Source organism: Podarcis bocagei (assembly GCF_964188305.1).
Source record: "Podarcis bocagei genome assembly, chromosome: 17".
NCBI classification, from domain to species: domain Eukaryota; kingdom Metazoa; phylum Chordata; class Lepidosauria; order Squamata; family Lacertidae; genus Podarcis; species Podarcis bocagei.
Genome location: NC_138143.1, coordinates 42825950 through 42848470, shown reverse-complemented (window position 1 = coordinate 42848470; position 22521 = coordinate 42825950). Strand labels below are relative to the sequence as shown.

Genomic DNA, 22521 nt, shown 5'->3' with positions numbered 1-22521 from the left:
TTAATTCTACATGGGCCATTAATGCTCGAGAAACAAGTAACCTACAGTCGATCCACATATGCAACATTCCAAATGCAGGGGCCTTTTTGCTTACTCCTATCTGAAACACGCGGACGCGGGTGGCGCTGTGGGTAAAAGCCTCAGCGCCTAGGGCTTGCCGATCGAAAGGTCGGCGGTTCGAATCCCCGCGGCGGGGTGCGCTCCCGCTGCTCGGTCCCAGCGCCTGCCAACCTAGCAGTTCGAAAGCACCCCTGGGTGCAAGTAGATAAATAGGTACCGCTTACCAGCGGGAAGGTAAACGGCGTTCCGTGTGCTGCTCTGGCTTGCCATAGCAGCTTTGTCACGCTGGCCACGTGACCCGGAAGTGTCTCCGGACAGCGCTGGCCCACGGCCTATAGAGTGAGATGGGCGCACAAACCCCAGAGTCTGTCAAGACTGGCCCGTTTGGGCAGGGGTACCTTTACCTTTACCTTTATCTGAAACACAGACATGAACGCACACTAGAGAAAAGACTTACTTCGACGGCACTGAAGGCATCCGAGACACCTTTCAGAGAAATGATCTTCAGGCATGAAGGAACCCTCAGGGCATGCTGAGCACTTAGATGTCTCCTCCGCGTTTAAACAGTGTTGTGCAATGTAAGTTCCTGCAAAAGAATTATCCAAGAGGAAGTAGGAAAAAGTCATTCAGTGAGACAAGAAATGCAAGGCTGAGCATAGAATGAAAGTTTCCGTACAGACAAACCTCGGTTGTCGATTGCAATCCGTTCCGGAAGACTGTTCGACTTCCAAAACATTCGACAACCCAAGGGAAAGCATGGACAAAGCCTAATTATATATGGAATTTTATATTTATCTAGTCTTTAGGTAAGATCTATTTACTTTTCCGCTGAGATAGGATAAAAGGGCACATATGTTGCAAGAAAAAAAGACTATCCTCTTTCTGTCTCCTCAAGCAGTTCCCACCAGCGGCAAGAACTCATTCATTACAAGTGTATCCCATATTTTCTTATACAGTCGTACCTTGGTTTTCAAACAGCTTAGTTCTTGAAGGTTTTGGCTCTCAAACACTGCAAACCCAGGAGTGTGTGTTCTGGTTTGCGAACTATTTTTGGAAGCCAAACGTCCGATGGGGGTTCCGCGGCTTCTGATTGGTTGCAGGAAGCCGCGCTTTGGTTTCTGAAAATTTTGGAAGTCGAACGGACTTGCAGAACGGATTCCATTTGACTTCCGAGGTGCGACTGTACTCCAGAGGAGTACGTTTTCCCAAAACTGGATTATTTATGTTTCTAAGAATCAGGGGGTACACGGAAACAGGAAATCACAACTAACGGTTATTACTCTGTTTTACATTGTCATACCTCTGGAGCATTTAAGGCAGCAGTGGGTTTCGTCCGGATGACGATAGTATCCTTCTGAGCATTCCAGCTCCCTCTTTTGTATACCACTGGAGTGGATGAGGGCATCCTTATCCACAACTGATGCAGGGATAGGTTTAGCATCAGGGATGAGGGGTTCCCCTGTGTCTGTCTGAAGGAGGCTCAAGTTGATCTGCAAAGGGGGGAAAAAACAAAACCCAGCATACAGAGGCAAACTACTTTTCATCAAGAATGGCTCAGTTTCGGGAATCCACCACACAAGCCAGAAGGCGAACGTTTACAGAGCCTTTCTGTTCGCACAAAAAATACTGACTTAGCCAGTGCTTTTTTCTGGGTGTACGCAGGGGTGTACGCATACCCCTAAACATTTTGTGAATCTTTGTACTTTTGTTCATTTGCTGTATTTATTTTTCCCGATTTGAACTACAAAATGGTGATTTTCTTGAGTCAAAATGAGGGTACCTCTAAACATTTTTTAAAGGAAAAAAGCACTGGACTTAGCTCTTTTTTTCCAGCCTCGATGACCAGTTTCCTTCAGATTTCTCACTTACCATCGCCACTAAAACTGGAAGCAGCTCCAACAGAGCCATAGTTTTTGGCCAACTTGTCCCTTACACCTGCAAGCAGGACCCTCACTCTGTCACCTCTCACAGGACCTCCCCAGGCGAAGAGAGTGAAATTTGCTTGCCTGGTAAACGAAGTTCTTTATAACACAGGAAGCCCAAAAAAATATGATGGAAAGGGTGGAGACTTGAATTCCCACCCACAGGACACAGTTAGCCTTTTCTCAGCTCCACAGTGCCTTGAAAGGATTCTGCTTCGTCATATGAAGAAGGCAGTGAACCTAGAAACTCCACAAGTGGACATGGGCATAGGCAGGATTTATATTGGGTGGGGGGCAGGTAGCTGGACTTATGGGGGTGCAGGATGCCCACCTATTAGCATCCTCTGTCTGGCTCCGTCTAGCAGATTTGGAATGAAATATCTCAACAACACTTGTTTTAAATTACAGTAGAACCTTGGTTTTCAAGTGTCTCGGACGCCAACGGTTTTGGTTTTCAAGTGCCGAAAACCCTGAAGGAATTGCTTCCGTTCTCGAATGTGCCTTGGAAGTCGAACAGCTTCTTCTGCGTGTTTTTCGATTTTCTCAATGGATTTTGCTGACCGCCCATTGCGCCTCAGTTTTCAAACATTTCAACAGTTGAACGGTCTTCCGGAACGGATTACATTCGAAAACCAAGGCTACACTGTTTCTTTTAACCCCAAAGTGCTCAGAAAAATCTCTCAGAATCTTTCTACAATTTCTACTTTTAGTTACAGTAAGTATTTTTTATTTATTTTCTTGATTTAGTGGGGGCAACTGCCCCCTCCTTGGCCACAACCATGTTAGGAGAGTACATTTAAAAATGCTATGGCTACTTTCTGCATTGATCTGCACACGTGGGATACTGGCAAAAGTTCCTTCTGATTCTCCGCACCTCCTCCATAAATTTAGCACGTCGTTCTTAAGTTCTGCTCCTCCTGGCTCTCTTCCCATATCTACTTCATGACATAGTCCTAGTAGACCACCAAATATGGCAAAGTGTGGCTTGGCAAGCGTAGGAATTGTGAAAGCTACTTTTGTCTAGCAAAAGTCCAAAAAGATGCAACTTGTGTAACTCCTGCAATGTCACAAAGACTTTGGATACTTTGGAGGACCATAATGTGGAGGAACGATAATATGCATTTGATTTAGATATACAAAGGACCCCCGGAGGGTAGGAGGGAAATCATAAGATTCGGAAGAATCTCGTTTGATTTTAAAATTCAAATGTGGTAAATGTGAGATTTATTTTGTAAAACCAATAAAATTTATTTTAAAAGAAAAAGGGGGAAAGTAATTATAGTAGTAACAACAACAACAACAATAAAAACATAGACTATGATAGCAGAGGGAAGCTTGAAAAACTAGTCTCCGCTTTCTCACGGAAGGAAATGCATTGCCTCTTCTCTGCTTGTCTCTGTTTATGGGGGAAGAGAACTGGGAAGTGGATCCCAATTGCGTTGCAATATTTTGAATTAAAAAAGCAGAGACATCACCATGCCAACAAAGCTCCATATAGTTAAAGCTGTGGTTATCCCAGTAGTGATGTATGGAAGTGAGAGCTGGACCATAAAGAAGGCTGATCGCCGAAGAATGGATGCTTTTGAATTCTGGTGCTGGAGGAGACTCTTGAGAGTCCCATGGACTGCAAGAAGATCCAACCTCTCCATTCTGAAGGAAATCAGCCCTGAGTGCTCACTGGAAGGACAGATCCTGAAGCTGACGCTCCAGTACTTTGGCCACCTCATGAGAAGAGAAGACTCCCTAGAAAAGACCCTGATGTTGGGAAAGATGGAGGGCACAAGGAGAAGGGGACAACAGAGGATGAGATGGTGGGACAGTGTTCTCGAAGCTACGAACATGAGTTTGACCAAACTGCAGGAGGCAGTGGAAGACAGGAGTGCCTGGCGTGCGCTGGTCCAGGGGGTCACGAAGAGGCGGACACGACTAATCAACAACCATTTTTTGTCCATGCTGGGTCGCTTAACTATTGCTGCTGTGCCCTTTTTTTTAGCAGATCAAGATGATCTGGTAATAGCAAAAACTGCAAGATTCTTTTGGGAGGTGTGATACGAATGTTATGGTTTTAGACATATAGTAATGTTCATAACTGCACATACATAGATCAGTACAGGAAGGCAAACCTGGAACCATTTTGATTCCTAAAACTGACCAAATCCTTTCTCTGCAAGGTTAAAAATGGAAAAGCCTCCCCATTGTCTCTTCCTTTAATCTGTGTTTGAATAAGGTGTGAGCCTGTGACCTGGCCCAGGAAATAAGTATTTTAGCATTACAAAAGAATGGCCAGGCTCCCCAGAAAATCCAATCAAGTAACCTGCTAGACAGGAGATAAACAAGGAGAAGAGAAAAACAACATTTAAATTTCTGTGATGTAGGTGGGATGTATCTGAGGGGTGGTCTTAGGTTACACCCCTTCTGTGATGTATGCATAATGTTTCTGGGGGTGGTCCTGATCTAGAGAAGGGGAATTTCAAAAGTCTTTATAAGGCCTTGCAGGCCATTGTTCTGGGTCCTCTTCCTCTCCTGCGTGTGAGGGGGGTACCCTGTTGCAACAGATCAATAAAGATCAAGCTTACTAGCTGCTTTGCTTCTCAATATTCTCTGGTTGGCCTCTGTTATTTTCTCCTACCAATAGGGAACCTATGTAAGGACTCTATATGGGCTCTTGGATACCCCATAAGGGAAAAGGGCATATTTTTATTTACAACAGATGGCGACCACGCACGAAGGGACTTTTGGTTACCCGGATTCTGGAAGCGAGGAAGGACTGGTTATCCAGCGCGCACCAGGCAGTTTGCCAGGAGGAATAGCCAGTCTTCCATCGGTCCCAGGGTCTGGCAATAACTTGGAGTTCAGCGAGGCTAACCAGGGGAAGCAAAGCTTGATCAGGCCGGCCTTAAACAACCAGTCAAGACATCGTGGGATCACCAGGAACAGTGCATGCGGAAGTGAGTATTAAGTAGGAAACACGGGTAGTGGGTTGGGGTCTCTAAACCACAGCAACCAAAATTCTTTAATTCTTCCTTTTCCCTTCAAATCTAAAATTTCTACTTTTTTCCTCATCTAAAAATTGCCTTCTCCTTTCTGTCCCCTCAATCTCAACACCAGCCCTAGCCCTTCGGAGTATGCCCAGGCAAAGGTTGTGTGTGATTTCTTCCACTTAACTCTGTATGCCAACCTATTCCTTCGGAGTTTTGCCCAGAAAGGTTGTGCAATTTCTTCTGCACTGAAAACTATAATTCCCAAAACTATAACTCCCAGGTGTAGCCGCACCTCTGCCATGGCGATCTTTGTTAGAGATGACCTGTGAGCAGAGAAAGCAAGGGCACCTGATTCCTTTCCTTCTTTGTCATTTCTGAGTCCCAATCTGGCACTGCGCTACGCAAGCGTCCAGTAGGGAACTCTCAGGTTAGATTGTAAGAGGCAGGAGGTTGCTGTGGGCTCCCTGGCTGAGTAATGACCAAAGGGGGGGGGGGTTGAGATCGCTGACCGCACTGTTAGCTTAGTAGCCAGGAAAGGCCAACAGCTGTACCAGCCTAGTAAGTCAGGCCAGACGAACGGCGGTGTGTCACAGTACTAATTCTCGGAGTTGTCCAAATTGAGTGTACTGTGGGTTATTTATTGTGTTTCCTGAAAAGTGGGGATAAAACCCCGACTGCAGTATAAAAGTAAAAGCTAGCGCTATTAAAATTCTTAAAATGGGTGCACCTCAATCAAAAGAAATGAACCCACAGACTCCTGATGGGAAAGAAGCCCAGTTGGTGCTTACTTCCCGCCTGGACTCTGACAGTCCCCTTCAATTTGTGTTTAAGAAACGTTTTTCCAGTGTTTAAATTGTGCTTAGGCAACATCCAGCAGCTGCTTATCTTAAATGTGCCATCTAAAATAAAAATGCAAGCTTGCTCCAAATTCTAAATCTAAGGAAGCCATGTTGAACCTTATCAGTCTTAAAAACAAGACAAAATGGAGAATGAAGTGTGCAAATGTTTGTTATTTGAGAGAGGCTCTAAAAGAGAGTTTTTCTCCCAAGTGGTAAAATCCTGTATGCGTGCTACTTGTGTTCTGAAAGGAGGATTACCCCACCTCCTTTCTCTAGTTTCAGTGGGGGGGGGGTGATTTTAAGTCTAATGGTAAATGAAGTTGTGTTGTAACTTTTGAGTTTGTGAGTACACCTGTGTTCCAGTCTAAGTTAACCTAATGTTTCTGCTGCAAAAGCCTAGTTGAGCCAACTGCTCTCTCAAGCTAAAATGCAGTGTATGTATTTCATTAAGCATATGCCTATGAAAGTATGGTGTTCCTTCTAAGAAAAATATATGAGTCCAGTTTTAACTTTGATCTGGTTGGACAGAAGAGTTATTGTAAGGCTCCTGGTATCAGTCTCTATAAGACGTCCTGGCCTCTTTTCTTAGAAAATGCCCCCCCTTGTTTCATTCTGTCTCTTTCAGGTTTTTTTTCCTTCTCCTTCTTATTCTGTGCCAGGTAAATTTACTTCCGAGTAAGCTTCCTTTAAAGGAAACTGCAAAGGGGGGGGCATAGATTAGGCTTACTATTCCTCTGCAAGTTCAGGAAAAATTGTCACTTTTGTATTCCTTTTAAATCAAATCTATGGCTGTTTTAACTATGCTTTATAAGAGATCCTCTCCCTATCTTAGGAAAAATGTTCACTTCAGTCTTTAAAGATAATTTATCTAGGAACTTTCACTCTTTAGTCTAAGGAAGTAAACACTCACTCAAACTAACTTCAAGATCTGCTAAAAGAATTGGGTACTTTTATTTTCCTCTTCCTTAGTACATGATAGGCGCATGGCGTGTGGTCTCTTCCCCAGTTGTGTCTGTGTACATAAGTATGTGTGTGTCTCTCTGGTAGTACAAATCTTGCTATGAACCCTGTATTTTAGGGTTGGACTAGATGACCCCAGGTCCCTTTCAACTTTCCCAATTTGTGGCTGATGAGTTGAAATCCAGCCCAGATTGCTCTTTGTTTTTAAAGGTGAGAGGTGAATGTGTGTGTTTCTGGTAGTACAAATCTTGCTGCGAAATCTTGCTGTGAACCCTATATTTTGGAGGGTTGGACTAGATGACCCCAGGGTCCCTTTCAACTCTCCCAATTTGTGGCTGTGTGGAAGACCATGTGTCTGCAAGCATTGGAGGGTAATTCTTAAATTCTGGTGTGGTAATGGAGTTGAAATTCAGCCTAGCTTTGCTTTTTAGTTTTAAAAGGTGAGAGATAAAAGCCATGATGTTTTGAAGCACAACTGGTAATATCAAGCATTTGAGTGATTACAGTATTTATCATTTTGTCTACTATTTTTTTTTAATCAAACTTAAAAGTCAATTCAAAGTTTAAGCACATACAAATGAATAATCAAGTACAATTAGCCTTGGCCATTCCTGTAAATTAAGGCGCAGAAAATAATAATATTAATAATAATGATAATAATTTTTTGTCTGCAAATGGTAAGGCTGAAATGGCTGAGAATGTTAAAAAATAATAATAATAATAATAATCCTATGAATTCTAACTCTGGCCATTTTTACTCATAAATAAGAGAGCGGTTGATTGTTCCGCGAATGGCCAGAGGGATATTAGCCCTTTCCTGTACATAAAGGAAGCAGTCTCAGTTTGCTTGGGCTGAAATTGCTAGCTTTGGTGAATACTTAAATTGCTGAGTTTCTCTTTTTTGTTTAAAATCAAACCCTGTTTTCAAAATCTACTCCTTACCCTTCCTTTCCCTTATTCAAATGGTAATTTAGCCAAAGGATGCAACATTTTCAATAGTATAAAAGGTTTGCTGAGGCATGAACTCTGCACATGCACAGAGGATAGATCAGCTTACAAAAGAGAGAGAGAGAGAAAGGAGGGGGGAGAGAGAAGGTTTGGAGAGCCTGAAACCTATACAAATTTCCTTATGTAAAATTTGGAACCATTGAGGGAAATCACCCTTAATGTCTTGCCCCAGGGGCTAACAAAAGGTTCGCCTCCCAATGGAATTTAAATTTTATAAGTTTTTGTTTTTGTTTTTGTTTTTTTTTTGGTGTGTGTGTGTGTGTATGCCTATGCATTTTAGGAACAGCACTTCCTGACAGACCTCTCACATGAAATAATTTTCCCTTTTAACAGAGTGTCCTTTCTTTTCTCCCACAGCACAAATGATAATGAGGGGATGCAAACAGTGATTTAAATACTCTATAAAAAGTAATTGCATTTGTTTTTCTTTTGTCTTTCTTCCCTTAAAGCCAAACAGTCACTTTCTTTCTGTTCAGCAAAACAAGTCTGAATCCCTGCTATATTAGTTGATTTCCATCCATCTCTTTGTGGCTTTGACACTTTAAGTTACAAATAATCTGTTTTCATTTATTTAATCAGTTTCTCCATGATGTCTATGAAGTTAATCGAAGCACAACCAAACATTGTTTGAGCATTTCTTACTAATTCTGTCATTTTGGCTAGTGCAAGGTACCTGCACAACTTTAAATTGCCATTCATTTTTATTGGTATTAACTCATTTCCCAATATTCCGCTATTAACATTACAGCTGATGTCACATCAAGAAACACTTTTATTTTCATTTGTGATGTTAGAATGCCAAAACAGATTACTTCAGGTTACTTCAGGTTGCTTATTAATTGTGTGTCTTAGCATTTATTTATTTTTGGTTCCTCATAGGTCATTTGTGTGTGTGTGTTTTACTTTGGGGACATGTTCATCACATGTTGAAAGTCAGTTTCATGAAGTTCTTTTATTGGATAGCACATGGTGAATTTTAAGTTTTCCCCATTGTTTTCCCTTTTTCCCCCCAGTCCAGTAGTAATCTGTGTGCTTTTGATAATATCTTTGTACTATTTAATAATAGTTATTTTCTGAATCTGATGTCTTTGTGTCAAGTCCATTTTCATCTAACTGGTAATCTAATTTTTTGCTTTCTTTTTATTTTTTTACCTTTGTATTTTTACAGTTCTCTTTCTATACATGTGGAGTAATTTTTTATTTTATAATATGAAAAGAACAACAACAACAAAAATTAAGTGAAGGAAAGCAAACAAACTTAGCAGATAATAACAGTAATTATATGGAAATGTGATAATAAATAATAATAAATAATAAATTTTATTTATATCCTGCCCTCCCCAGCCGAAGCTGGGCTCAAGGTGGCTAACAACAATCAAAATAGTCCAATAATGATAATGAATAAAATGTTTAATTCACTAAAATTGTTATTATTTGCAGCTTCCCATGGAAACTGGAGGACATCCTTTTTGCCTTTTGCCCCTTTGATGTCTAACTGTGTTTTTAAGTCACCCCAAAACCCTGCCCCTTACAGGATATCACTTCTACAGATGTGCAATGATGAGCAGCAACAACCCCTCAACTCAGTCAACCCATCACAAGACCAGCAACAACAGAGTTTTCAAAGTGCCCACAGCTATCTCTTTCAAAGGATATAGACTGCCGGGGGGGGGAGTGGACCTGACAAAGGGGGGAGTGGACCTGACAAAGGGGGGAGGAGTTGAATTGCAAGGACATTTTCCCACTTTTGAACCTTAAGACTGTGCTCCACGATTGAGAAGATCACAATTGTCTCAAGATAGGCAACTGATATTTAATTAGTCTTTTGTTTTTTTGTTTTTTTTTGTATTATGGGTTATTATGTAAGAATGTTGAAATGTGTCTGACAGTGTGATTTCCACAAAGGGGGGCATTTTTTTTGTGTGTAACTGTTTTTATGTTTTATGTCTTATTCCTTACACACCAGTGGAGAATTCTCATGCATTTTATACTTTCTAATAGCTCACACTATTGCGTAGTCCAATGTTTAGATAACCACAATTCGTTGTCCCACCTGGCACTATGCCAACCTTCCCTACCCATTTTAAAAAAAAATGTGCTAACACTTGCTTTACCAAGGAGAAGCTTCTAAGAAACATGAAGGTGGATATGCTTTGGTTTAGCAGGAATGATTTCTTATAGACTTAAATTGACTTATTTGGACAACTGCCCTTGTTAAGAATGGTTTTCTTTTAACAGATTGGTTTGAAGAGTTGAGAACCATGGGGCAAGATAAATTCAAATTGGACTCAGTTTGAATTGGGCAAGTGTATCCAGGCTGCAATTAGCTTTTTGGTCCTTTAAGTGCAAGTGAGCAACTTCTCATGAGCCCAAGACCACAGCCTATAATAAAATCCCATAGCTAAAGGCCAAGGCGAAGACCTCTCCCTCACGAGATGCCCAAACCAGTGCCAGCTATGGTGAATGCTAGGCAACATGGTTAAATGAAAGCCCTGAGGGGATTCAACAGACAAGATGTGTTGCTGTAGCACTATGTCAGTGTGAGACCACAGAAGAGCTACCTTGACACCTGAGAACACTAAAATGGTGGGGGGGAAGCAAACTGCACTTTTCAGTCATTAGTGGACCTTACCTTCCTGCTAGGTGTAAAGCATAGAACACTATTGAGTAAATGGTCTCTCCCAAAGTGTTAGAATGCCACAGGTAATTTAGTAGCAAAACGCAACATGTGTTATGATATATTCATACAAAGACATCCATTTACAACATACGATGTTATTATTTGTGGGGCAAAAATTTTTAAGAAAAATTCTAGCCCCAAAGGGGGGAAATTGTGATACGAATGTTATGGTTTTAGACATATAGTAATGTTCATAACTGCACATACATAGATCAGTACAGGAAGGCAAACCTGGAACCATTTTGATTCCTAAAACTGACCAAATCCTTTCTCTGCAAGGTTAAAAATGGAAAAGCCTCCCCATTGTCTCTTCCTTTAATCTGTGTTTGAATAAGGTGTGAGCCTGTGACCTGGCCCAGGAAATAAGTATTTTAGCATTACAAAAGAATGGCCAGGCTCCCCAGAAAATCCAATCAAGTAACCTGCTAGACAGGAGATAAACAAGGAGAAGAGAAAAACAACATTTAAATTTCTGTGATGTAGGTGGGATGTATCTGAGGGGTGGTCTTAGGTTACACCCCTTCTGTGATGTATGCATAATGTTTCTGGGGGTGGTCCTGATCTAGAGAAGGGGAATTTCAAAAGTCTTTATAAGGCCTTGCAGGCCATTGTTCTGGGTCCTCTTCCTCTCCTGCGTGTGAGGGGGGTACCCTGTTGCAACAGATCAATAAAGATCAAGCTTACTAGCTGCTTTGCTTCTCAATATTCTCTGGTTGGCCTCTGTTATTTTCTCCTACCAATAGGGAACCTATGTAAGGACTCTATATGGGCTCTTGGATACCCCATAAGGGAAAAGGGCATATTTTTATTTACAACAGAGGGCAATTATTTGATTATATATGTAAACCCGCAAAATGTATTTTCTATAGTTAAGTTTCTACCTCTGTCTTCAGTCCGTTTTATTTTGTTTTATTGCTATGGCTAGTGGCTGATGCAAATAAAGATTCTTCTGAAGTGTAGAGTAGCCTATCTCGACCTTAGGGCCCAAGTCGTTGTTGGACTACAACCCCCATCATCCGTGACAGCCGGCCCTTCCTGCTAGGGATGATGGGAGTTGTAGGAAACGCCTCGCCTCTTCTCTGCTCGTCTCTCTTTGGTGGGGGGAGTGGATCCCAACTGCGTTGCCCTATTTGAATTTCTGCCTTGCTTTCCAAGTGCCGCTCCCTCCTCGGGGGAAGACCCAGGAAGTGGCGCTTCCGCGTCTGAGCTGCGGGGACGCGCGAGAGGCTGCTGCCTGCGAATCTGGCGGCGCGCTCGGCTCTCTCCTCCTCTTCCGGAGAGAAAATTTGCGCGCCTGGGAGTCATGGATCCGCCGCCGGGCTGCGCTGCCGGGGAAGCGGGCCGGGGGCTGCCCGGAGCCTCCCTCCCGGCCCTGGAGCGGCAGTGGCTGCAGGCGCTGCGGGGAATCAGCGGGAGCGACGCGGAAGCGGCGGGCGCAACGCTGCGCTGCTTGATGCGCGCCCTGGAGCGCGGGAGCCCAACGGACCTCCTGCAATTGCAGGGCTACAGGTGAGCCAGGAGTTGGAAGAGATGCTAAAAGGTGTATTTCACATATTGTTAACTAGCTTTGTGTCCTCTTGTGAAATTTGGAAATCAGTTTTCTGAAGGGTATTTTATTAATTATTAAAAATAAAAAAATTCCTTCCAGTAGCACCTTAAAGACCAACTAAGTTAGTTCTTGGTATGCGCTTTCGTGTGCATGCACACTTCTTCAGATACATGCATGTATTTCGTGCATGCACACGAAAGCTCATACCAAGAACTAACTTAGTTGGTCTTTAAGGTGCTACTGGAAGGAATTTTTTTATTTTGACTATGGCAGACCAACACGGCTACCTATCTGTAATTAGTAATTATTGTAATTGTTAATAAGTTTCGGTTTATATGTTGGTATTTCAACATATATATTTATTTTATTTTAATTTTATTGTGTATTATTAAGTTATAATATATTATTGAATATTACTTTATTTGTTCATTTCAAAGTTACGTTTTTATTATGATTTTGTATTTCATCAGATTATTCTAAGGTGTCTGCACTTTGTTGTATATTTTGTTGTTGTAAACTGCCTTGTGTATAGTGATATAGAAAGGCGGTATACATATTAAAGGTGAAATGAAAATGGAATGAGCACAATGAGGCAGCTTAAAAAGTTTTGAGACCTATTCTTTTGACTGATTCCCCCACCCCCAAACTGACCCAACTATTTTTTATGTGTGTATTTTTTTATGGATGAATATTGACTCTTACATCTAGACATCTTGCAGAATTCTATGTGGAAAGTCAAAATTTGTTTCCTAAATCAATCATTATTTCCCTTCCAGCCTTATTTCTGTCTCTGACCTCCAGTCTCAACAGCGGATGCCTTGCTGCAGTCATCTAAGCTGGAGCTCCGATGAATTCAGGGAATGGGCTCGCCAAGGTGAAGGCGTCTTGTCCAACCAGAGAAGGTTGCAACGGACACACTTGATACTCGTGGGCTACTTGACGGACGAAAGACTTGGGGAGAAAGAGAAGTTGGTGGATGGTAGTTTGTATGTGCAAGACAACACTGGCGAGTTGCCCTGCACGGTACGGCTTGAGGACTGCCTTCTCTTTTGCTTTCTAACACTGTTTCTAACAAACAGAGATGCGGGTGGCGCTGGGGTCTAAGCCACTGAGTTTTTTGGGCTTGCCAATCTGAAGGACGGCAGTTCAAATCCCCACGACGGGGTGAGCTCCTGTTGCTCTGTCCCAACTCCTGCCAACCTAGTACTTCGAAAGCACACCAGTGCAAGTAGATAAATAGGTACTGCTGCGGCGGGAAGGTAAACGGCGTTTCTGTGTGCTTTGGTTTTTGTCACGGTGTCCCGTTGCGCCAGAAGCAGTTTAATCATGCTGGCCGCATGACCCAGAAAGCTGTCTGTGGACAAACGCCGGCTCCCTCGGCCTGAAAGTGAAATGAGCGCCACAACCCCATAGTCACCTTCGACTGGACTTAACCATCCAGGAGTCCTTTACCTTTACCTATTCAAAGTACCAATTTCATAGAAAATGTGTTCCTAATAGAGTCTCTTTCTCTTTTTGGTTCAGCTCCTGCGTTTTAAGCTTGAGTGGCTAGGGTGTCTGCTGCTGTTTCCCAGCTGGATATATATCCCCAAAGCAGGCAAGAGCACAGCTGGATATTTGGAGATCATGCAAGACCCAATCCAAGTGATGCCTAGTCCAGAGAAAACTCTTGATATCCTCCCTGTTTTCTACCCGAGACAAGCTGCACAGCTGCTCAATGCCAGGTAAAGGTTCAGTCTTGCCTGCCAAATACTTCCAGCAGCCATGATTGCTCAACCGGTTGTCGTCTTCCACCAAGGGAGCAAGCTGTCTGAGAAAATGAATACAGTCGTAACTTGGATCCCAAACGCCTTGGTACTCGGACGTTTTGGCTCCCCAATGCCGCAAACCCGGAAGCGACTGTTCCGGTTTGCGAACTCTTTTTGAAAGCCGAATGTCCGACGGGAGTTTCCTGCAGCCGATCAGAAGCCGCGCTTTGGTTTCCGAATGTTTTGGAAGTCGAACAGACTTCCGGAATGAATTCCATTTGGCTTCCAAGGTATGACTGTACAGAAATACGATGTTCTGCAAGCTTCTGTTAGAGTGGTGAATGACTTGGCTTAAGTAAAGACAAGTCATTCAAGCTTGTAAAGTGAATTATTTTCCTGCCTTTGGCAGAACGTAACCTAGAGAAGGATAGTCTAGCCAGATTGGTTGCTGCTGTTGCAATTTTCTGTTTATATAGGTAGACCCACCTTGATATGATCTTTTTTTTTTAGGCCTCAGTATAAGGAGATTGCGAAGCTGAATGTGGCAGGCGAACTGTGTAGGCTGAGCACTATTCTCTACATCCACCAAAATACCTTTTTTTTCATCTTCCTGAAGTGCTTTAGTTCAGCTACGTGTATCCCGGTATTTGTGCAGGTAAGCTGTCCCAGAAAATTCACTGTTACATCTGTACTGTACTGTAGCTCAGCCAAGCTGAGTCAGAGCTATATTTCTTTTCTACGTTTCAAAATATTGCCTCTACACTAAGAGTTCATATCGCGATATATTCATTATGTAGAAGGTCATGATGTAAAGTTACAGTCGTACCCTGGTTTTCGAACAGTTTAGTTCTCAAACGTTTTTGCTCCCGAACGTCACAAACCTGGAAGGGACTGTTCCAGTTTGCGAACTATTTTTGGAAGCCGAAGGTCCAACGGGGCTTCCACAGCTTCCGATTGGCTGTAGGAGCTTCCTGCAGCCAAGCAGAAGCCACGCTTTGGTTTCCGAACGTTTTGGAAGTCGAACAGACTTCTGGAATGGATTCCATTTGACTTCCAAGGTACAACTGTAATAGGTAGCACAGTCCAGGGTTCAAATCACCCATTGTTCTAGGCGCATTTTGCGACAGTGAAATTCATTAGTGTGAGCAGTTTCCGAGTACTGGGCGCCTAAGGTTTCAGATTAAAGCTGTAGAGTAGAAGGAAAGGAGGACATTTTTCTGCCTCTCCACTTCCAGCTACGCTCTGAAGACTGGAGAAGAGACCCTCTTAAGAATATTAGGGGGGTGGGCAGGGGAAGGACTAGACCATGTGAAAAATGATCATAATATTTTAGCTGCAGCTCATTCATTTTCAGCTTTGTATTCTTGTTATAAAAAAGCACACCTAGACATTCCGTTGTTGCGCCCATAACCCAGGTCTAAGGTGCCATTTAGCTCCTGGCTTCCATATCTCAGTTTCTAACACTGGTGCAGTCATCTTAGAGGTGATGTGTAACTTCCATGACCCATAAATACCAGCTGAGATGCATTGCAGATAATTTTGAGGCTGGTGGATAAGGCTCTTGTTGGAAGAATATATTTCTTGAGAGTGTGCTGAATTCTGACTCACCTTCTGGTTTTTCTATCCTAGAGATCTTCCCAGTTGGTTTGGCATCACGTGCTACAGCTTGGGCATCGGTATGTCCTCACTGCTCTTAAAACGGCTTGCCTTAAAGCTTCTGGATTGAGGGTATTCATCACCAGCTCCTCCTCACACCTTCTACCTTACTGTGTGGAACGAGTGAAGGAGCAGTCTTTGGGCAGTACTTCAGAAGGAAGTCCAACTGTGTCTGTTTCCACCAAGGCCTGTGAGCAGCTTAGCAGCTCGTTGGAGCTGGAGGAGAAAGCAAAGACGGTGGTTCCAGCTCGGAAGTCCCAGATGATCTCCTATGCAGTAAGCAAACAGTATCTCCTGCACAGAGAGAACCTCACCCTGAACTTGGTTCCTCTACCTTGGGATTCAAGAAGGTGTCTTTGGAATTCTCCAGAGCAGGGCACATCTTTTGTAATGTTTCCTTTCTCTGTTCCTTTTCCAGGGCACTATCACCCAGGTGCTAAATGCCCAAGCTGGGCTCTATGAACTAGACAACAAATTCACTCTGTGCCTTGCTTATCAGCAGATGTTGAATTATGGCCGTGGGCTCCGACCAGGAGCAGGCGTAGAGGTGAGACTGAGGTCCTAGAGTTGGCGCTTTAAGAAGAAGTAGGGTTGGGTGACATCACCTAGAGACATCACCTTGCCAACAAAGGTCCGTATAGTTCAAGCTCTGGTTTTCCCAGTAGTGATGTATGGAAGTGAGAGCTGGACCATAAAGAAGGCTGATCGACAAAGAATGGATGCTTTTGAATTCTGGTGCTGGAGGAGACTCTTGAGAGTCCCATGGACTGCAAGAAGATCCAACCGATCCATTCTGAAGGAAATCAGCCCTGAGTGCTCACTGGAAGGACAGATCCTGAAACTGAGGCTCCAAGACTTTGGCCACCTCATGAGAAGAGAAGACTCCCTGGAAAAGACCCTGATGTTGGGAAAGATGGAGGGCACAAGGAGAAGGGGACGACAGAGGACGAGATGGTTGGACAGTGTTCTCGAAGCGACCAGCATGAGGGAGGCAGTGGAAGACAGGAGAGCCTGGCGTGCTCTGGTCCAGGGGGTCACGAAGAGTCGGACATGACTAAACGACAAGGGTTGGGTGATATCTGGTTTTCGACATCATAAATATATCAGCAGCTAAATACTACGATATGCTGATATATCTCAATGTCTGACTCTGGCATGTATCTCAGCTGCTGCTCACTCCCAACCTTAGAGTAGGAAAAAGCAGCTGAAGCACATCACCCACCTCTACTGCGCAAGCCCCCATGCTGCTCTAGCTCACATGAGCTGGGAGGGCATCAGGGCTTTGTTGAACTCAGCTGGGGGTGGGAAGCTCCCCCCACCCCCAGCTCAGCAAGCCCCGATGCTGCTGGGGCTCACACGAGCCAAAGGGTCAGGGAGCAAGATTTTAAGCAATCTTGCTTAAAATGTATATAGGAAGTGCAGTGTAAGCGATGGAAGTCAATGAAATTTTATTATTATTTTCATATTTGAGATATTTGTAGAATAAATTTGGAAGAAATTCTTCCAACTTTTCTTCTTCTTTTCTCTTTATTTTTCCTTCTTTTTTCTTTTCTTCTTTTCTCTTTTGTTCCTTTTTCATGCATTATTTGAATTGCATATGTGTGTATGCATTTGCAGTGTTTTGCTTATATTTCGTAACAATTATGTTAAATAAAATTTATTTATAAAAAAACCAAAAACAAAGGGGCAGGGAGCTTCCTCAAAGGCGCTGACAGGCAGGCGGAGGCCGCTAAAGTGCTTTCCGGAACATTCTCAGGCTCCTGCCTGCCTGCCTGCGCCGTTGCTGTCTGCAGGCAGTTTGAGCCTTCTCAGATTGTCTGAAACCGGTACCCTGGGCTGAAAGCCATACCAGTTTCAGACAATTTATAAATATATCGCCCCAGCTCTAATGATGGAATCTGGCCTCATCCGTTGCCCATCCCTCGAAGGCAGCACAGTCAAGGGCAAGAATTCAGCTTTGGACCTGGGTTAAGAGATTCTGGTTGGGAGTGAATATTATCTTGTCTCTCTTTGCCCAAGTTGTTTCCGGGGTGCTTCTTAAACCTCAAAGGAGTACAGCGGTACCTCGGGTTAAGTACTTAATTCGTTCTGGAGGTCCGTTCTTAACCTGAAACTGTTCTTAACCTGAAGCACCACTTTAGCTAATGGGGCCTCCTGCTGCTGCTGCGCGATTTCTGTTCTCATCCTGAAGCAAAGTTCTTAACCCGAGGTACTATTTCTGGGTTCGTGGAGTCTGTAACCTGAAGCGTCTGTAACCTGAAGCATCTGTAACCTGAAGCATATGTAACCCGAGGTACCACTGTAACATTTGACTGGTGGGCTATTGGGCGAAACCATTTGGTCTTTTTTATGGAAACTGCAGTACAGTTACATACGCTTCAGGTTACAGGCTCTGTCAATGCAGAAATCTTACCTCGGGTTAAGAACTTTGCTTCAGGATGAGAACAGAAATCCTGCTCCGGCGGCGCGGCAGCAGCAGGAGGCCCCATTAGCTAAAATGGTGCTTCAGGTTAAGAACAGTTTCAGGTTAAGTACGGACCTCCAGAACGAATTAAGTACTTAATCCGAGGTAGCACTGTAGCTTTAAGAACTCACGGTTTCCTTGATGCTGATCTGTCCGCTTGTCTTCCAGCTCCAAGACGTCCACCTTGTTCAGAAGCCCTTGGCTGCCTCGCCTTCCGTCCTTGGAGCTTGCCTGCGCAGCGTGCTTGTGCTGAAGAGCTTTTCTCCGTGCAGCACGTTCTACCAGCCTGTAGCCTTATTTGGGAATTTTTATATTCAGCTGCTTTTGCGTTTCAATTTGAGCCTGCCGCTCTATATCTGGCTGGTCAGCTTGCTAGAGACCTTTGAGCAGAGGTGAGTGAAGTGTCGGTGGGTTCCCACGAGGCAAGATGCAGCGATAACAGCAAGAACATTATTGAACTACATAACTGGGAAACAGGGGCAAAGCGACAGCTTATATACGTTCCTGAAAGCCTGGGCCACTCCCACTCCCAACGTGATTGGCTGTCTAAACTTCCAACTGTTTAGGGAAGTTTTTAATGTCTGATGTTTTATTGTATTTTTAATATTTTGTTGGAAGCCACGCAGAGTGGCTGGGGAAACCCAGCCAGATGGATGGGGTATAAATAAATAAATTGTTGTTGTTATACCCCCAAATTAAGACCAATCACTCAAGGCCCCTTACCTTGAGACTCTGACCTTCCCACAACAACGCAGGGCCTTTGTAGAGCTAAGATTCCAACAGATGCCCTCATCATATTTAGAGGGGAGATATTGGGGAATTTCCCCATATGGATCGCAAATGTATATATGGATGCAATCAGGTAAAGGACATTGCACACTATCTACTGATTTGCACAGGAAGTGCCAGCTGTACTCCAGGCAGATACAGGTAGGTAGCTGTGTTGGTCTAACACAGTTGAAATAAAAATAATAAAAATAAAAAATTGTCCAGTAGCACCTTATAGAACAAACTTAGCATCTATACATTACCAGGGAGCCAAATTTGCGCTGTCAGCCAAGAAGCTCCTTTCCAGCTATGCGAATGCTCTCCAATCTTAATTTTTAATATTGTAAATTTATTTTACGTTGTATGTAAAACGGCTTACGTTGTATACATTTTAGAGGAAAGTTTTCCTTTTATTCTCTGTTGGCCTTTGGCTATATACAATAAAATTGACTGACTTGCATCACCGATTACAGTGGTACCTCGGGTTACATACGCTTCAGGTTACATACGCTTCAGGTTACAGCCTCTGCTAACCCAGAAATATTACCTCAGGTTAAGAACTTTGCTTCAGGATGAGAACAGAAATCGCGTGGCGGCAGCAGGAGGCCCCATCAGCTAAAGTGGTGCTTCAGGTTAAGAACAGTTTCAGGTTAAGTACGGATCTCCGGAACAAATCAAGTACTTAACCCAAGGTACCACTGTATATTAAATGTCTTAAAAACTTATAACAGATTAAAACTCTGACCCAACCCCTGGTAATTTCACGTGCTGTAGAAGATGGCAGTTAATAACATAGTAACGAAGAACTTGAGAACTAAGTGGGAGGGTAACGAAGGACTTTGATCACAGAAGGTATAAAATGTCCCATTGTGTGGGAATATCTTAGACCGACCTTTTCTTGGATGTGTACATTCACATCCCATATCCTTTTCCCTTACTGTTGTCTCGGCTTGTTCTGCGCTTCCTTCCTACTATCTCCACCTGTTGTTTGCATTTCCCCCTTCCTGGGGTTTTTGTTTGAGGGCGGCGCTAATGCATCCATAATTCCTCCTAGGTTTTGCGTCCTTCCGCACCAGCAGTCCTTGCACTGCCTTAGCCACCAAGCCCAGGGGGCAGCAGAGAAGTTTATTGTTCCTATTCTGAATGTTCTGGTGCCTCTCGGAAAAGAAGAGAGAAACATCCATCAAGAGATTCTGGCGGAAGAGCACCACTGCCCCCTGCAGCAGGTAACTCTACTCCTGACTGTACAGGGACGCGGGTGGCGCTATGATCTAAACCACTGGGCCTCTTGGGCTTGCCACTCAGAAGGTTGGTGGTTCGAATCCCCACAACGGTGTGAGCATCACACCCCATAGTCAAATTCTTCTGGACTTAACTGTCCAGGGGTCCTTTACCTTTAGCTCCATGAATGGAGGACTTGCTAGTAATGTTGAGAGGATGTCTAAACCAATCGGAAGGTCGGTGGTTCAAATCCCCGCAATGGAGCGAGCTCCCGTTGCTTTGTCCCAGCTCCTGCCAACCTAGCAGTTCGAAAGCATGCCAGTGCAAGTAGATAAATAGGTACAACTGCGGCGGGAAGGTAAACAGCGTTTCTGTGTGCTCTGCTTTCCGTCACTGCCCTGTTGCTCCAGAAGCGGTTTAGTCATGATGGCCACATGACCCGGAAAGCTGTCTGTGGACAAACGCCGGCTCCCTTAGCCTGAAAGTGAGATGAGCGCCACACCCCATTGTCACCTTTGACTGGGCTTAACCATCCAGGGGTCCTGTACCTTTTTTGACTCCTGATTGTAGCCCCGAGTGCTTCCATCTCTTCCTGGAGATAGAGGATAATTAGACCCTCTCAATCCTTTCCTAGTATGAGATTTTGGAGCCGCCATGTCAGATTCCGCCTTTCTCTCTGCTGTCTGCCATGGCTGAGAAGAAGGGCTGGGAAAGCCTCAGTCCACTGCAACAACTGAACTCAGCCCCCGAGCTCTGCAACGTAATCGCCGTGGAGCTGAATCGCAGATTGGCCTGGTCCTACTCCAGTTTATCTGCTGAGAGCTTTCAGCCTCGGATGGTGAGTGCTAAATTCAACTTCATAAAAGCAGCAACGTTCCTGAACTTGTTGTGGGTTGAACTAGATGACCCTCTGTTAGGGACCGTGCTGAGGAAGGCTGCGCTGAGGAGGAATGGTAGGAGCCATCCCTTCCCTCTGCTCCTGAATCTTTCCAGGAGGAGGAGGACAGTGGTTTGCAGAGGGATTTAGTTCAGAAGGCAGAAGTTGGGAATAACTGGATGGGGAGCAGCTGGGAGAATAAACACTGGAAGGAGCGTCTCCTCCCCCATCGTTCTACCCAGACACTGAGGGCCAGCGCCGAGGGCCTTCTGGTGGTTCCCTCACTGCGAGAAGCCAAGTTACAGGGAACCAGGCAGAGGGCCTTCTCGGTAGTGGCGCCTGCCCTGTGGAACGCCCTCCCACCAGATGTCAAAGAGAACAACAACTACCAGACCTTTAGAAGACATCTGAAGGCAGCCCTGTTTAGGGAAGCTTTTAATGTTTGATGTATTACAGTATTTTAATATTTTGTTGGAAGCTGCCCAGAGTGGCTTGGGAAGCCCAGCCAGATGGGTGAGGTATAAATAAATTATTATTATTATTATTATTATTATTATTATTATTATTATTATTATTATTAAAAGAGAGGGTTAACAGATTCACAGTCGTTGGACAGCAATCCTCCAGCGCCCTCCCCAAGGTTGAGAAGAGCTCAGAAACTCTCAGAACAGAAAGCGCAGAGGGTACAAGCTCAGATTACAAGATGTAGGAGCAACGTAGATTAATAGAGACGGAAGGGGTGTAAGCCTTAATTGGGAGCGCTGCCATTCTGGGTAGATGCTTTCTTTTGTCCTTCTCTGTGTTTATTAAAGAGACTAACTGGTAATAATTCCCTTTCATTTGATCTGCTCACTAAGAGCCACAGGGGAGGAAGCCAATTTCCTGAAGCCTGACACCCTCAGGGGTCCCTTCCAACTCTACAATTCTGCGATCCTCTGATTTTAAGTGCTTTGCACACTCCCATCGTGTTATACAAATGCTTATTATTTCATTACAAAGAGATCCCTGGAAAATGTGTGGGAATAGCATCATTTATTCATTATGACTCGTCCATGTTCTTCACCTTTCTCTTTTCTCTTTTTTGGGTGCGTAGGTGTTGCTTGGGTGGCTGGACTCTTCCAGCAGTGGCTCCCTCAAGTTACAAGACAGAAGCAAAGCCCTCCCTTGTATAATATTCCACAGAGATGGCCGGCCATTTGCTGAGACGTCTTTAGTAGGTGTGTCCATCCTATATCGATTCTGTGGTTTGAATGCTCTTAAAAACCAGCAATATGATGCTGGCTCTTAGGACGTAGAAAATTATTTCTCAACTTTGATTTTAAGAGGATGTTGTTGTTTAGTCGTTTAGTCATGTCCGCCTCTTCGTGACCCCCTGGACCAGAGCATGCCAGGCACTCCTGTCTTCCACTGCCGCCCGCAGTTTGGTCAGACTCATGTTTGTAGCTTCGAGAACACTGTCCAGTGAGCACTCAGGGCTGATTTCCTTCAGAATGGAGAGGTTTGATCTTCTTGCAGTCCATGGGACTCTCAAGAGTCTCCTCCAGCATTTAAGAGGATAGCTTGCTTCAAAAGAAACCATTGTATTGGACCTTTTAAAAAAACCCTGGGAAGATAAATTAGCACATAATAAGAACATATTATAGTATTCTAACTTCCAAAATACAATACTAAGACAGTTTTTACATTTGAACAAAGTTGCCAAAATAGATTGTTACACATCACGATAAAAAGGTCTGACACCTGACAAGGAAAGCAAATAGCCTGTTCTTAGCCATGCAATCTTTACCA

The 22521-nt window shown here is 43.9% G+C and overlaps 2 protein-coding genes across 9 annotated transcripts in view; one reads left to right on the top strand and one right to left on the bottom strand.

Annotated features, from left to right (window-relative positions):
• The window catches only part of LOC308576926 (tumor necrosis factor receptor superfamily member 1A-like), a 94805-nt gene that overhangs the window by 4490 nt on the left and 67794 nt on the right, over nucleotides 1-22521 (bottom strand). Inside the window, exons 1-4 of one of the 4 annotated variants that reach the window (XM_081177026.1) lie at nucleotides 2171-2489; nucleotides 1930-2037; nucleotides 1361-1550; nucleotides 518-646 (exon numbers count right to left, since the gene is read on the bottom strand). In XM_081177026.1, the coding sequence (XP_081033152.1) occupies nucleotides 518-646; nucleotides 1361-1550; nucleotides 1930-1968 (358 nt within the window). In that variant the 5' untranslated portion in view covers nucleotides 1969-2037; nucleotides 2171-2489. Of the gene's footprint in view, nucleotides 1-517; nucleotides 647-1360; nucleotides 1551-1929; nucleotides 2490-22521 lie in introns of those variants that run through there. The other 3 variants (XM_081177027.1, XM_081177025.1, XM_081177028.1) reach the window with 3 other exon arrangements.
• The window catches only part of CTC1 (CST telomere replication complex component 1), a gene marked incomplete at its 5' end in the record, with an annotated part of 45914 nt that overhangs the window by 5143 nt on the left and 18250 nt on the right, over nucleotides 1-22521 (top strand). For 3 of the 5 annotated variants that reach the window (XM_081176131.1, XM_081176132.1, XM_081176130.1), the window contains 9 exons: nucleotides 12776-13022; nucleotides 13524-13723; nucleotides 14258-14402; nucleotides 15377-15679; nucleotides 15822-15950; nucleotides 18036-18259; nucleotides 19690-19861; nucleotides 20491-20694; nucleotides 21827-21950. In XM_081176131.1, the coding sequence (XP_081032257.1) occupies nucleotides 12776-13022; nucleotides 13524-13723; nucleotides 14258-14402; nucleotides 15377-15679; nucleotides 15822-15950; nucleotides 18036-18259; nucleotides 19690-19861; nucleotides 20491-20694; nucleotides 21827-21950 (1748 nt within the window). Of the gene's footprint in view, nucleotides 1-11741; nucleotides 11960-12775; nucleotides 13023-13523; nucleotides 13724-13750; nucleotides 14038-14257; nucleotides 14403-15376; nucleotides 15680-15821; nucleotides 15951-18035; nucleotides 18260-19689; nucleotides 19862-20490; nucleotides 20695-21826; nucleotides 21951-22521 lie in introns of those variants that run through there. The other 2 variants (XM_081176129.1, XM_081176133.1) reach the window with 2 other exon arrangements.